The sequence below is a fragment of the Dioscorea cayenensis genome, chromosome 9, assembly GCF_009730915.1.
Source record: "Dioscorea cayenensis subsp. rotundata cultivar TDr96_F1 chromosome 9, TDr96_F1_v2_PseudoChromosome.rev07_lg8_w22 25.fasta, whole genome shotgun sequence".
In the NCBI taxonomy this organism is placed as follows: domain Eukaryota; kingdom Viridiplantae; phylum Streptophyta; class Magnoliopsida; order Dioscoreales; family Dioscoreaceae; genus Dioscorea; species Dioscorea cayenensis.
In genome coordinates this window covers 2736255-2753166 of record NC_052479.1, presented here as the reverse complement: position 1 = coordinate 2753166, position 16912 = coordinate 2736255, and the positions used below count along the sequence as shown (strand labels likewise).

Sequence of the window (16912 nt, the reverse complement as noted above, 5' to 3'; positions counted from 1 at the left end):
TACTATAATCACCGCATCACTAGTTATTAAAGTTCAAGATCATCATTGGAGAGCCAAGCCAAGTTTACCATATTTTTTTTTATCAAAATAAAATAGAGCAGAAGAAAATCTAAGAAAAAGTAAATTACAGAACTAACATCACTTTTGTTACTTCAAAAACTATTTTCTTTTCTAAATTCCATAAACAAGAACCCAATAATCACAGCCATATAAAACAGGTGATGAAGAGATCCAACGGTGGGGAAGCACTGTACTATGATGAGGTTCTCAAGTCAAAGCCACACAGGATTTGACTCATTAGATGCTCTGACAAGCGATCTCAACCGTTGGATCTTAAGCAATGTTGGCCGTCCATGTTCCCGCCTCGTCTGCTATAAATGGCGGCTTCCCCGATTCTCCCTTTTCGGCGCCCCTCTTTCTCGAGCTCCTTCCCATTTCGGATGTTCTTCGCGTTAGTTTCCTCTGGGATTCGCCTTCAAAGGTATTCTTTGTCCTTGTGAATCCCTTGGTTTTGTTGCTTTATGCTTTCTTTGATGTGTAATTGGTTCTCTTGGTTTGGATTCTTGCGGGGTTTTTTGAGATCTAGGATTGTTAGGGTTAGGGTTTTTGTTTGGAATGTTTTGTTGTGTTTGTTAATGGATTTTTGTTTTTCTCGTCGGATTACTGGTAAAAGGTGATATTTTTATGGTTTTTCTTGTGTGTTTGTTGGGGGGTTTTGTGATTTAGGGTTTTTTAGTTTGGTTTTTTGAGATTCGTGAGTTGTAGGTGGAGGTGGCTGGTTCTTGTGATTAAGGTGTTTTCTTGATCTGTGGAATGGGTTTGGTGTTCTCATTGTTCGTGTTGAGCATGAAATTTGGGAGCTTTTTGTTTAATCTCGATGATCATTTTGATTTGTGTGTTATTTTACTGCTTGAGTGGATCTGGTCTTTCTCTTGGTGATAGATCTGATATCTTGTTGCAATCTGTGAAATTAGGGTTTGGGCTTTTTTAAGCAATGACTGATATTGGAGTTTGGAAGCAGGACAGGAATTTGGCATTCCATATAGGACTATGGGTTTAGATGAGATCATTGTAGCAGATGCTAGCAGTGTGGAGATCGGTAGAGTGGATCAAGGATTTGTTTCAGCGAAGATGAGCACTGCAGTAGAGTCAGCCTCTCAGAAAGCCTCCTGCTTGGAGAAAATTCAGGCTTTGAATTTGAGTGATGATGACAATAAGGTGGAGAATTCGGTTGCTGTTGCTAATGTGCCAATGTCACCTGATCAAGAAAATTTGGAGATTTCATCTTTGGATCAAACGGAGGATGATTTGATTTCTGGCTGTCAGACACCGACTGGAAATATCTTTGATCCATTTGCTCCGGGCCCGGAAGAGGTCATGTGTTGTGCCCCAAAGAAGAAGTTGCTGAAAGAAGTTAGGGCTCCTCTTCGTCGCCAGCTGAACTTCGACTCATGCGTTGATTCTGATGATGCTGCAGAGGAAGAGCTTTTGTTGGATTCTATTTATAGATCCTTCCTTGAAGTGATTGTTGCAAATCAAGTGAAGGATATATATGGGGAGGACTTGATTGTGGAGCCTCACTTGGAAGGTCACCAGGGGGAAGGTTTTCAAACTCCGACATCCTTGCCTCTGTTAACTGGCATCGCTGAGACATGCCCCCCTGCACCTGTGAGGCCCGTCTTGAAGACAAGGAAGATTAGTCTTGATATCTGCAAGAAGCTCGAATTTTAAAGACAAGAATTCGAGTGAAGTGCTCTCTGTACATATCATCCTAGTTGTGGATTCCATCTTTTATGCTTGTTTTAAAGGTCTTGGAGATTTAGGGTTGCTAGATGTGGAAAAGGAAACAGAGTTAGTTTTGCTGTTGAGGAAACAGAGTTAGTGCTGCTGATGCATTTGGGATCCTTGGCATTTGTTGTATGGCTAATCCTGACATAAAGGTTCTGAACCTAGTATTGATCTTGCTAACTTTGTACCAGTCTTTAAGTTTATAAACATATGTAATCTGAAGAGATGATACCATATCATGTATGTCTCTTCATATTTAATGTTAGAAAACATTTTGCAACATTTGCCAAACCATTGTGCTATTTATTTATGATAACCTTTCTTTTTGATTGGATGCTTCTTGTTGGAAAATCTTATCCTACTCAAAGATTTTGGATATATTCGACCAGGTAATGAAATTGCTCCACAAACTAGTAAAGATGTATTCTTTTCTGTATTTTGCTTGTTGTGTGGTGTTTATGATATTAGATATATTCCAGGTTTCCTGGAAATTTACCTACAAGCAAATGATGATGAATTGTTTGTATGCAATTTTTTGTAGTATGGTGTTTATGATGTCAACTGGGCAGTGAAATTGCTCCATGCGTGAGTAATGATAAATTGTTTGTATGTCTTGTCTGTATATATTTTTTCTTGTTGTGTGGTGTTTTATTCAAATGATTACAATGAATTGAAATTGTTTTATGTGTGAATAATGACAAACTGTTTGTATGTATTGGTGTTTATTCAAGTGATTACAACCAATGAAGTTGGACAGATTTTATATTGTCGTATTGTTGAGTTGTCGAGTAGTGTTTATTTCACCGTTGCACCGGGTGCGAAAAATCCTCATTATGAAATAAATGTTTAAACATTCCTTTCTGAAGATAGCTGCTGTGAATTACTTGACAGATTGTTTGCTTCAATGCAATGTTAAAACTGCTGCACCAGCTGTGAGTATTATTTTACCAGACAGAATAGCCAACATTCTTTTATTCCTTCTACAAATTTGATACTGATTCTGGAAAGCTGAGCATGTTACATAATCAAACATTCTTTTGGTAACCGTTGTGCTTTAAGTATTAAAAGTCACTTTCTTCTTTGAATGTATGATTAATTTTCAACAACATAAAGATTGAAGAGACTAATCAATAGATTGCATTACAATTAGACTGTGAATTGCATTTTCACAGAATAGGATTACTAAATACAAGTCCCAACTCATTAGATTTCCAACATTGCTGTATTGGAATATATATTTTGTAATTGTTGATTAGCTGGGAATGGGAAGGATATCTTTAGTTTGGCCAAGAGCTCCCACTATTTGTTAGTCTTTTTAATTTTTCTTGGTTGAAATCCCTACCATATCAACAGGGGTTTTGTTCAAAATATTCACATGCTACATAGGATTAATTTCTTCCCTTGTTTTCGGTTTCAGGATTTCAGTTGATTTTTTTTAAAATAGGATTTATATTTTAGATTAACGGATGTTAATATAAATAACAGTTCTCATAAACACCTATATTTTTTGTTTTTATAAATATAGACAAATCACAAAAGAGTCTAATCCTCGAATTTTTATTTGGGAGGGGAATAAACTACCTCTATTGTATGGGTGATTTTCATAAATGTGGACACACCATTAAATCTAATTATATATTTATTAAAAATATTATATATTCCCATATAACTTATAATTTATGTTTAAAATAAATATTAAGAAAAAAAACTATTGAAAAACATTTCAAATATCAGCACCTGATAATATTAAATAGTCTACTTTGAAGGACTTGGTTAGTTAGTATTTTTATTTTTTCTATTATTTTTTTATTTATTTACAGTGATGTTAAATATTATGAAATTATGTTTTAATTAATTTTGAGAATTACATCTTTTGGAATGGAAATGTCTTGCATATTAAAAAACAGTAAATTAAAAAAAAAAGTTTTATTATACCCCCTTTAATCTCTTCACAGCACCAATTAATAAATTTAGTTTTTGTACCTATAAATGACAATAAAAAAATTAACTTAATTAACCATATTGAATTATCATAAATAGCCAACGACATCTTGGTCTTTTAGCTCTAAATCCTTATGTAAAATATTCACATAGATGAGAGTACAAGTGTGTGAAATTAATCATAATCCACCACATCGAAGCATCATAACAAAACAGAAAACAGAAATTATAATGAAATTACTTATATCTTATTAATCTTAAAAAACAACATTGAATCATCATAAGTAACCACATTAAATGAGCATGAATAATAGCAATTCACTAAATTGAATGGCCACAAACTCCTGGTCACCAATAAATGAATGCCAGCTCGGGTTCGAATGCTGCTAATTTGATATAAAGCTCAAAATTAGTTTTATTCTATGTGTTTAATTAACAATAATTTTAGATCCAGTGAATAGAGCCACACCGGAAAGTAAACCAATCAAGGAATTTGGTCATGGGGCAATCTGTTTGACTGGATGATCTGGTTTGGTCAAACCGGATGATATAATAATTATATATATATATATATTGTATATTGATTCAGAAATCAATTTAGATATCAAAGAGGCACACTTTATATATATTAATACAGATGTCAATTTTCTACTCTAATGTTTAAAAAATAAAAAATAAAAATTAAGAATCATCTTTTATCTATATCTGGTCAAATCGACTACTTCACAGAGTTTGATCGGGTTGACTTTCGATCAACAAATTGTATAAAATCGGATTGGACTGTGGCGTGATTTCTAATTTTATTAAGTATGACCGGCGAGTCTAGTACGATTCTTTAAAATATTGATGTTTAGTCATAGTTGATTTTATTTGGACTACTTTACTCTAGTTTTGTTTAGCTCATAAATAATAATAATAATAATAATAATAATAATAATAATAATAATAATAATAATAATAATAATTCATTGTATCAAAAATTATGAGTTAGTATAACAGTTTCTTCTTTCATTAAAGATTGAGACGTCAATGCGCATGTATTTCAATTGATTTTAGATTATTGAGTTTTTTTTTTCTGACTAATTAATTAATTAATTTTTTAATTACCATTTTAGTTTTTTCATGTCACTAATCAGTTGCTTTTTCAACTAAATATTGTTGAAACTAGGCAGAACCAATTTTGTTTTTATAATCAAACCTAATTAAAAAGATCTTTTTTTTTTTAAATAGTCTCACATCAGAAAATAGGCCAAAAAAAAAATCACTTAATTAATATGCCGCGGCCTCTAAAATAAGTCTTTTAAATTTATATTGAGATGTGTTTTACATACCATACCCTAACAACCACAAGCTTTGCACAAAGGGTGCAATATTTAACACACCTAATCCCAAGTTTTGAACATCTTATTTATAAAACTTACTATTTAATTAAATTAATTGCATGCTATAATTGAGAGTTATTTTCCAACAAACATAACAATTAGCCCACACTTTTGGGGAAACTTCTTAGGTGCCATAAACAGTCCTTGTATGATTTTATATATGAATCTATATGTCAAGTTCCTCATGAGTCAACGAGCAATCTTCTTTATTTTGTTATGCTTTCTCTTGTTTGCCTCTGCCATACTATTGATTCTTTGTTCATCATTTTGTGTGTGTGTGTGTGTGTGTGTGTTTTTTTTATTTATTTATTTTTTAATTTGCCTAAAAACTCAGTGCATTATCCATAGGTTTTTTTGCAAGCGTGTATGAGGAGGGAAAGGGTGTGGCAAAATTCAATTTAACTGGATAACTTTTCATGGCATCTCTACTCAAGGACATTTGTGAATAATTAGGGTGTTCTGAGGGTGTTGTTCGCTTAACAAAAAGTGATGGAGAGTGACATTCATCCGAAATGGATAAAAGTTAATACCACGGGTAAATTTTTTAGTATTACACTAAACTTTGGTTTATTTTCATTTTGATCACTGAACTTTAATTTGTATCAATTTAGTCATTCACTTTTAATTTGATTTCAACTGGTAATAAACTAAGGATTTCAACCCCCAATTAATTATACTACTGCCTAAAAAATCTAGTTTTACTCTCCCATCGACACATTATTAAAGTCTATTAGGACGTCCACCCCATCGAAAAAGAGCCACAACATTCTATATGGAGGTTGAAATCTCTGATTTACTTATCGTCGAAATGAAATTAAAAGATCAGTGACCAAATTAATCATAAATTAAAGCTCAAAGATGATCAAAAGCTGAAAAATGAGCTCAAAGTTTTAATCGACTTACTAAAAAATTTACCCTTAATATCACTTCTAACATGTGTTTATTTTTTAAAAAAATAAAAAAATATACTGTAGTTAGAGAATGTTAAAAGAAGTGGCTTTATATAAAATTTTACTTCTCTCAATTTGGTGAAAAATATGCTGAAGTAAAATAAGCTTAATTCAAAATTAAAAAAAATACTAAAATAAAAAATGTGTCACTTTCCGAACAAATGAACATTTAAAAAAAAAAATCAAGGTATTCCCTGTTTCTGATCTATCATAGCCTGATATATATCCTTAGGAAAAAATTAATGATACATATTAAGCTATGATAAATCAGAACCAAAGAATACCTTGATTATGAAATCAGGCAGTATGAATTAGAGAGTCAATCCACTAAAACTTTATTAAGCCAAGACTTGTATACTTGATTAGTAAACAATGATGATGACTTCAATGTAACGTGGGACATCCACCAAGCTCAAAAAAAAGACTTTTAACAACCATGTTTATGACCCTGAGTCCACTGTCATAATCCTCACATATAGTGTAATTATATTATAATATTCAGAGAAATAATTAAAGGTGTTTAGGTTTGTTGTAAACGATCTATCCAAACACACAAATTATAAAAATATATACATATATAATCTAGTGATCGTCACTAAAATAATTTATACTTAGATAAGATTATCAACTTTAAATTGATTAGATTACCATAGTGAACAATGCATGTTTCCAAATTAAAATGATGATGTAAAATCACAATTGGGGCATATGCTTGAGTCATACACCATCTTTAAAAAAATACAATCACTAATTACTTTTATGCACGTCCATAGATTTTTTTATCTATAGACGTCTAATTATCAGTCAATAGAGATATTGATAAATAATATTATTGTTTTTTTATTAAACTATTCCAAACAGTAATTACTGTATATATTGTTGTAGTAATTATTGGTCATCAATGTTAGTTGTTTAATTAAAATTTAATAGCTGATAATTAATATCTATAGATTTTTTATTTATGGACTGATTTATATATTAATTTATATATGTATAAAATATATATCTACAAACCAACCAAGAATCAACAAAAGAATAATTTAACGGATCAACAAACAATACATTAGACATGAATTTTATATGATATATAGATACATATATACAACTACGTGCATGTAATACCCAAATATCACATAAATACAAAAATCCATATATTCCCTCCTCAAACCCCCACCATCCCACCCAAACTAAAAATAAAAAAATAAAAATATATAAAAATATTTATGTGAAATAATTAAAAAGATCAGAGCTTGGTGTGCTGAGTGCATGCCTGGCTCTTGACCTTGATATTAGGGAACCCAATGATCACGTGGCACTCTGATAACGCGACAGCGTGGTGCTTAAAAAGCCCTAGAAATTTCACCCTCCCCGGAACCCTAGTGCTCGAATCGAACCCTACCTCGCCGGCCACCACATCACTCAGAAGCTTCGTCAAGTCGCCGGCGATCTTGTCGGCTTGCACGGTCAGTTCGCAGCTGAGAATCTCCGATCCCTTGGACGGGATCCGGCCGGGTTCCACCAGGGCATCGCCGACCTGGACGCCGTTGTAGAATAAGAGGGCGGTGCCGGCGGAGTGGGTGAAGGAGGCGGGGTTGGGGTTGTGGACGCGGATCTGGAGGAAGAGGGAGAGATTGAGACTGATCCGGATCGCCGGGATGCTGATGCTCGGAGAGACGCCGTCGACGCGGGCGGAGATGAGTTCGGTGGTTGGATCGTGGAATCGGAAGAGGGTGAAGTAGAGGATGAGGATTAGGACGATCAGGAGGACGATGACGACGAGGGAGATGAGGAGGCAGCGGTGGCGGCGGAGGAGGGATGGCCGATGGTGGGAGTCGCCGGAGGCCGTCGTCATGGACTAGGGTTTGAGGAATTGAGAGGGAGAGAGAGTGGTTGACGAGACGAGGGGGATTTGTGGATTGGTCTTTGCTTTAAATGATGCTTAGCGCCCAACGAACTCTAACTTGTGGCGATGAAAATTATTAATTATATATATATACAAATTAATGGAAATATAATAATTGCAAATAAAAAAAAATAATGAAATAAAAAAGTTTCTTTCTAAGTTTTTTTTTAATTAATTTATTAATTAATTTAATTAATTAAATTTTACTCAAGTAAGTTAAAAGTCAGGCTCACCAGGGATTGTGGAAGGACTCTATGGAAGGTGATGCACCAACTAAGGTGATTTGATTACTAGATTTATTAATTTGACCTGGAGTTATAGGGATGATTAGAGTCGTACCAAGTGCATATCAAGAAAGTTTTCAAAAATTAAATTAAGTAAATAAATTTCTCTACCATGCAATCCTTGAGGACAAAAAAAACGATATCATCCCACAAATGACTCAATGAACAATGAAGAAACATCAATACTACACTACACTATTTTTACATTATTTACACTGTTAATTTAAAATTTTGATTTTGGATCTCCCCGTTCACCTTTCAAGTAACAATTTAATGTATTAAATAGTATTTGTTGAAATAAGTTATTTTCATTTAAAGTCTTTGACCTACTAATTTTATAGAAACACAATGTCTTATAAGAGGGTTGATACATACTTGAATGTGGAAAGTGGAAACAATTAGAAATGACCAGAGTCTCTGTCATTTGGACTTGTATCTATTGGCATCTTTGTTCCAACTTTTCCCAACCCAGACAGATGTGAAATTTAGATGGCAAGTGAATATAAATTGTTATCATGAACCATCTCCATACTACAAGTCTACAATGAATAGTAGGTGTGTATATATATATATATATATGTGAATGATACAAAGAAGAAAATAATTATTATATAATAATAATAATTGATTTTGATTTTTGGAGTTAAGAGAAAAGAGGGATGAGTGGAGGAGGAGGGACTTAGATGGTTAGATGTTGTTGGATGTGAGTGTAATTAAAGGAGGGGTATTTCAAACAATGCAAGCATGCATATGCATGCAATGCACCAAAGTACATCAAAAGGCGGCAATTTTGGTGGTTGGCTTGAGTTAATGTATTCAAGAGACTTTTTAATTAAGTCATACAACAAGCTTTACATTTTGAGGAGTTTTAAAGAGCACAATTTTTGTCCCTATATTTACGCAACTGTTGAAGAATCAACCAAGTGCTCACTCTTTACGTGATTCTACCAATATCATTTAATATAAAGTTTTATAAAGGGCTTGAAAAAAAAAATAATGAAAAGTCAAAATAAAAACTACCTCTAACTTATTATTATTATTATTATTATTATTATTATTATTATTAACACAGTAATCATAGCAGTCATCTTATCAAAGTACCGTCTACTTAAAAAAAATTATTTATTAGTTTTTGTAACTTTTCAAATATTTTTTATAATCCCTTTGACATTTCAAAATCCTCTGCAATTTTTTTTTTATTAAGTTTATTTTTTTTCAGTCAGTTTATTTTATCTAAAAATCTAATTTTGCCTAGCTTACAAAATATACTTATGCTTGTTAAGTATATTTTTTGTTTAATATTACATGTTTACGTGTAACCACATAAGTTTTCACTTAATATATTACCTTTTCCTTTTCGTTTAACATTTGTTTTTTATATTTAATATTTTAGTTCTTGTTTAAAGAAGCTGAGTGGGATTTCGGTCAATACTAGGTATTTTGCTGACAAAAGGACTTAAAAGTAAACTGTCATAAAAAGAAAGGATTTTTTGATCAAGTGAGAAATTTTGAGGGATGATATAAAAAATTTTCTCTTAAAAAAAAAAACCCAATGTCAAATAAGATTTTATTAAAAAAACATAATTTTTGACTTTTTTAACAAATTAAAATTATATTTTTTTTTTAAATGTACTTTAATGCTTTCCTTTTAGTATGATGAATAGCATATGTTTAATGATATAAAAGGCAAATTACATTAATTTTTGGATCTTTTTTAATTGAAAAAAAATTTAAAAATAAGTTTCGCAACAAAAAAAAAAAGTTATGAACTTTGAATAAAAAATCTATACATATATGTAAAATAAAAAACATTTCTTTTATAATTAAATATGATTAATTAGAAATAATATAAGTCTTTTTCATATAATTGGGAAGCAATGATACAATTAGTCCACACTCTATCTCCAAGCATTTAAACAATATCCAATGAGATTGACTTACTACCTCTTCTCATTCTTAATTATTTTGACTTCACTGTTGAAAGGGAATTTTTTCAATAATTTTATTAAAAACAAAAATTAAAATTACACATTCATCCTCTTTTTATGAGAAATTATTATTGAATATTCACTTTAAGTCCTTGTCTTTCTTTGTCTCATACCTAGAGGTTTTTTCATGCTATTTTTTAAAATCTTCTTTCAATAACTTGCGTAACATGAAACAGTGTTTAATAAAAATTATTTTAAGGGAGATTTTCAAAACTATATTTAACTGCACCAAGACAGATTATATTTAGGTTATATATATATAATAAATAAATGATCATGATATTGACTAATTTGATTTTGACATAACAGTTAAATAGTTTCCCAAGTCGGTAAAAAAATTATATGATTATTATCACTTGTCAAAATAAACATGAGATTTGAGAAGTAAAATTCTATTATATATTACTTTACCTACTTTATGGAAATCATACTTTTATAGCGTGTAGGTCATTTGGTGTGGGTGAAATTTACCAAATTGCCCTTTACTCCTTAGGCATGTAGGTTGCATAATTTATATATATATTCTTTTGATTTTATTATTAAAAAAATACTAATATTAATATCAAATACTAAAAACCCAAAAATTCTTCCTTTATAACGATGAGAAAAACACTATATATATATATATATATATTCTTTCTTAATATTAATGAAATGATAGTCATTAGAAAATAAATAATGTATAAATAAGAGGATTCTCCTTTGAGGTTTTTTTTCCTTAAATCCAATTTAAATTCGGCATTAATTTTTAAATATTTTTTGTTATTAATGTAACTCATGTTTTATTTATTGCGATTAAGCACATATTTATTAATATTTAATAGAAATTCAGTATAATTTCTCCACCCTATTAATAATTATTTATAATATAAAAAATAAAAATGAATATCCTCTCAAGATTGCCTGACGGCCACACTCTCAACTCTCACCGAAGAGTCTCACTATTTGGCTCATCCTAAATGTTCGAGCTGGATCTCTTATATAGACGCACCGACGTCCACAAAGTTACCTCTTTTAGAATTCTCCGCGGCTTCCTAACTTGGACACCTTCCAAAGTTAGCTATTGCAACACCTAGTTGCAACATGGCCCACCTTACAGAATATGACTGAGTTCTAGCTAGATGCACCCGAATCTGCGACCTTCAACCTCTCGGTTCCTTCAGTCCGCCTCGTAGCAGTTGACTTGACCTGAGCTTCTCCTGCCTGCAGTTGTTTCCTTCCTCAAGTCACTTCAGTAGATCTCCCTCTCTCGAGGGACGTGCCCACCAAGACACACGCGACCATCTCACCAAAGATGGTCACCAAAGATCTCCCGATCTTCTTTCCAAACTTGGCCCAAGTTTGGTATTCCCAAATGATCTTCGTTTGACTCATGAAATATTGTTACTAAACTTGATCTCATCTTCATCCAAGTTTAGCATTCAATATCTTCAAGCATGATCTCCAATCATCCATGCTTGAATCTCTAAATCTCTAATCATATCTTATGCAATCTTCAATCAATCTCCACACATGATTAGTCTCAATGAATAGTTCCGCCCATAGATAGCTCTTAGATCTTTCTTCAATTAATGATGCTAAATATCGTCTTGATAATCTCCTTGGCATGTCTTTATCTTATTTAGTTTGTGTCTTCAATTAGCTTCACACCAAACTAAACCTTGTGTCTTCTAATAGCTTCATACCAAGTTTAACTTGTGTCTTCTAATAGCTTCAAACAATCTTCATGATCTTGAATTCTTGCCAATGATAGAATATTCCTCTCTCTTTAAATAGATCTTTCTAAAAAGAAGTTCTATTAAAGATATGAATTGTCATCCCGGATCTTACCAAGGATAGACAATCATACCTAAAATAAAACTTACCTTTCTTGAAAAGATCCTATTGTCTTAATGCACTTTCCAAAAATTGTTTATCATCACATGATTGTATTGAGAGGAATATCTATTAAATAAAATCTCCACCTTGATCTTCATCACATGTCATGAACTTATCTTTTGCCACATCATCATCTTAATCACCTTTTCTTTTGATGAGTCATTTCTAGCCACGTCATCATTCTCATGCCATGTCACCTTTTGGCTTGTCATATAATGCCAATCCACGTCATCAGACTTAACAAATGCTTTCGAGCATTTCCAACACATTGCGAAAATATTTCAATATAGGAATTTTGAGAAAGCAATATTAAATACATGTTTTTTTTTAATTTACAAATTCCACATGTGTGTATGAGCAATGGCCGAAAATTAAACATCGAGCCTGTGCACCCCCTGGCAACACTTGTTCAAGTTACAAACTTGAACCCACAACCATTATCACTACCACATCAAGCAAGGACTTGAACTCATGACTTTTTGAATACCCTACATTAACACCTTTTACAATTGGCTCAATCCTGTGATTTCATTATTTTTTCTATAGTTGAAATTTAGTTTGGTTTTAAAATTTTTATGATGTATTATTATGTTGCTTATATACTTTTTCAACTTTTTCTTCTAATATTATTTTGCTTGTTATTATATGATATATCATCTATATTTATACATACTATTAAAGTAAATGTATAATTTGATTCATGAGAGTTTTAAGAAAGATTCTTAAAAAAAAATTTTTAAAAATTTTTCCTATTGCATTTAAGTATTTGTATTAAATGTGATATTAGCAATGAGAAAACCTTAATTCCATTTATTTGTTTGCATTAAATGTTCTATTAGATATTTCATAACAATTATAATTATGAAAAGAATACTTTTATTTTGTGAGGGAAAAATATACCAACAGTTTGTATATTGTTTGAAGTATAGCTATTAGTCATTCGGGTAAATATAGATTAATGAAAGTATTTTTAAATATTATTTTAGGATTATTATGTATTTTTTAATTATACTATATGTACCATATAATATATAATATTCATTACCTTAGTTAAATAATTTGAAGGAAAAAACAAATTGTTAATCAATGTTTGTTTAAATTAGATATGGTATTAATAATTGAATATTTTTAATTAGATTTATATGTTTTTGTAATAAATATCCATATGACTTTTGAAAACTAGATATGTTAATAGTTTTCATCGAAAAGAGTTATTTAATATGGGATTGAAAGCAATAGCATTCTTAGGCTATTGGCATCATGTTCATGCTCATGAGCTAAACCTGGGTTCGAATCACGTCCTACGTGAGGTGCCACTGTTCTAATGGTAGTTTATCCACCTGGTAAAAATATATAAATATATTAAAAAATTAAAAAAATATTCAACAAAAGAGAGAATAAAAAAGTTTAAATGTTTATATTGTTTTAAATTTATAAAAACCTTTTTTTAATTTATGGAGTAATTTTCATAAAAATTTTATTAGTGAACAACTTCAATTGAAAAGAAATTTTTTTTAAAAAAAATCTTTTGTTCTAATTATTTTGGAAAAATTCTTAAAAATAAAAATAAATGAATATGTCAGAAACCCACTGCCAACCTAGAATTTTTATATATTATTATAATAATAAAATCATGAATTTTTAATTATATACATGTAGTTGAATATTCAAATTGATTTAATGATAAATAATTTAGTTACTACTGTTTATATTTTCTCGTTTTGCATATGCATTGTGTGCATTTCTTTTCAAATTTATTTAAACAAATTCTCTATATAATTTTAATTTTTATTGTAGCTTTTTCTTTAATTCTAACCAAAAATAACTAATAAGAATAGTTTAATAATTAACACGTAAATTTTGAATATAAACCTATTATATGAACTGAGGTTTAAAAATCTAATAATTTTAAAATAATAAATACTAACCTATATTTCAAATATGATTTTACTCAGAATCATTGTTTTTTAATAGAAGTTTTCATTTTCAATTGAAGAAAAGAATTAAACCCACCAAATTAAAGAGATGCTATTTTCCTAACAAAGTTTTCAATGTCCTCCAATATCTCAAATAATTCAATGAAATTAAAATAATATTGAAAAACCAAACCCATGATTATCAAGTTTTTTTTATATGATATTGCTTGTATTTGAAAAGGAATTAATATATAGAAAGATCATTCACATATTACTATAACATAAATAATAATCACATGAGTTGCTTGGTATGCCAATCAATAAATTATTATACTGTATGGTTCATAATAAATGCATTTTTCGATTGCAAACTAAATAAATAAATAAATAAATAAATAAATAAATAATAATAATAATAATAATAATAATAATAATAATAAACATCTTTCACTAGCTAGAAAAATATATAACTTTAGTCATAAATATTTATTTTAATTAGCATTAATTAAATTAAAATTTACTTATATATTAAGTTTATTAAACTCTCCCAAAATTTTACTAATTTTTTTTTAAAATTTCATAAATCAAATAAAATCGTGTTTTATTAGGATGTGACTGTTGGTTTATTTTTGAAGTTTTTCCAATTTAAATTCAAAATTAAAAAAACTTGTCCCCTTGTAAATCAACTTATTCCATCTAATTAAAATCCATTTAAACTTCATTTACTTTTAGAGTTTTATATGAGACTTGAAAAAAATAAATAATTGAAAAAAAGAAGAAGAAAATTTTAACTATTTATATAGTTTGTACATTTTATATATTCATTTTTTATTTATTTATGAAGAAATAATCATAAAAAAATTGAATGGAAAAGAATTTTATTTAAAGAAATGGTTGTGTTTCAATTATTTTATAAAACAAAGTTAATAATTAAATCATAAATATTTACTTATACATTAATTTATATGATGGTTCCGGTGGAGGTGTGATGTGCTAAATTCACTCAAAAACTCACTCAAAGATTAAACATACACACAATCAAAACAAGAGAAAGGAGACAAGCAAATTGGTAACTCAGTTCGGCACAATCTTGCCTACATGTGGGGGCCAGGCCCGGAGAAACAATCCACTAAAAGAGGTATAAGAACAAGGAGTACAACACTCACTCATTCTCTCAATACAAAAAATATCCTCTCAAGATTTCCCGACGGCCACACACTCAACTCTCACCGAAGAGTCTCTCACTGGTTGGCTCATCCTAAATCTTCAAGCTGGATCTCTTATATAGACGCACCGACGTCTAATACAGTTACCTCTTTTAGAATTCTCCGCGACTTCCTAACTTGGACACCTTCCAAAGTTAGATGTTACAACACCAAGTTGCAACATGACCCACCTTTTTGAACATGACTGAGTTCTAGCCAGATGCACCCGAATCTGCAACCTTCAACCTCCCGGCTCCTTCAGTCGGCCTCATAGCAGTTGACTCGACTCAAGCTCCTCCTGCCTGCAGCTACTTCTTCCTCATGTCACTTAAGAAGGACTCCCTCTCTCGAGGGGCGTGCCCACAAAGGCACACACGACTATCTCACCAAAGATAGCCACCGAAGATCTCCCGATCTTCTTTCCAAACTTGGCCCAAGTTTGGTCTTCCCAAATGATCTTCGTTTGACTCATGGAAATATTGTTACTAAACTTGATCTCATCTTCATCCAAGTTTAGTCTTCAATATCTTCAAGCATGATCTTCAATCATCTATGCTTGGATCTCCAAATCTCTAATCATATCTCATGCAATTTTCAATCAATCTCCTCACATGACTAGTCTCCATGAATAGTTCCGGCCATAGATAGCTCTTGGATCTTCTTTGAAATTGAGTTTGCTAAATATGGTCTTGATAATCTCCTTGGCATGTCTTCTTACCTTATTTAGTTTGTGTCTTCAAATAGCTTCACACCAAACTAGATCTTATGTCTTCTAATAGCTTCATACCAAGTTTAACTTGTGTCTAACAGCTTCATGCAATCTTCATGATCTTAAATACTTGCCAATGATAGAATATTTCTCTCTCTTCAAATAGATTTTTCTAAAAAGAAGTTCTATAAAATATATGAATTGTCGTCCCGGATCTTACCAATGATAGACAATTATACCTAAAATAAAACTTAAAGAGATCCTTTAGTCTTAATGCATTTTTCTAAAATATTTGATCATCACATGTTTCTATTGAGAGAAATATGTACTAAATAAATTCTCCACCTCGATCTTCATAATCCTTGAAGCTTCATTAATATTTCGCCACATCATCATTATCATAGTCACATTTTTCTTTGATGAGTCATCACATGCCACATCACCATCCTCTTACCATGTCACACCTTGGCTTGTCATATAATGTCAATCCACCTTATCAGACTTAACATTATATATAGAAGAATATTCAAATTAATGTTTTGCAAGTAACAAATAGTTTTAATTGATATGGATGATATTTTCTGGTACACACCATTAGATACTTATGTACTGTTGAATATATTTTTTTTTATTATAAAATATACTTTAACAAACTCCTTTTATATGCTCAATTGTTTAGTTAAATCACATATGAGAGGATAAAATCAAATCGAATAAAAAATGGTGCTTATAAAAACTATATTATTATGTACTGTATTATTTTTTATTTTTAAGAAAAAAACTATGTTATAAAATAAATGATAAGATTTGTTTAGTAATTGAATAAAAATTTACCTCATATAAATTTTGAATTTAAACATATAATAGTTATAAAGGTTAATAAAAATCTAACAATTTTATAATACCAAATATTATGTTTCAAATATCTCACTGTTTTAAAATTCAAGCTCTTGACCAAAAGTAAAAAT

At 30.5% G+C, this 16912-nt stretch overlaps 2 protein-coding genes across 3 annotated transcripts; one reads left to right on the top strand and one right to left on the bottom strand.

Moving 5' to 3' along the window:
- The first annotated feature begins 360 nt into the window (after window positions 1–360).
- Window positions 361–2098, top strand: LOC120268271 (unknown protein 1-like). Of its 2 annotated transcripts, none has more exons than XM_039275709.1 (2): window positions 361–481; window positions 1022–2098. In XM_039275709.1, exon 2 carries the CDS (start codon window positions 1051–1053, stop codon window positions 1729–1731), a length of 681 nt encoding a protein of 226 aa, XP_039131643.1. In that variant the 5' UTR covers window positions 361–481; window positions 1022–1050; the 3' UTR covers window positions 1732–2098. The 2 variants fall into 2 exon arrangements, with proteins under 2 accessions (XP_039131643.1, XP_039131644.1); XM_039275710.1 differs by having other exon boundaries at window positions 389–481; window positions 975–2098.
- Window positions 2099–7242: 5144 nt separating this feature from the next.
- LOC120269182 lies at window positions 7243–8013 on the bottom strand. Its single transcript, XM_039276512.1, has one exon. The coding sequence runs from the start codon at window positions 7911–7913 to the stop codon at window positions 7305–7307; it is 609 nt and encodes a 202-aa protein (XP_039132446.1). The 5' UTR covers window positions 7914–8013; the 3' UTR covers window positions 7243–7304.
- Between the last annotated feature and the right edge of the window lie 8899 nt (window positions 8014–16912).

What these genes read in the sequence shown, in the direction of transcription:
- LOC120269182 (XM_039276512.1), bottom strand. Translation starts at nt 7,913, where the DNA reads ATGACGACGGCCTCCGGCGACTCCCACCATCGGCCATCCCTCCTCCGC.
- LOC120268271 (XM_039275709.1), top strand. Translation starts at nt 1,051, where the DNA reads ATGGGTTTAGATGAGATCATTGTAGCAGATGCTAGCAGTGTGGAGATC.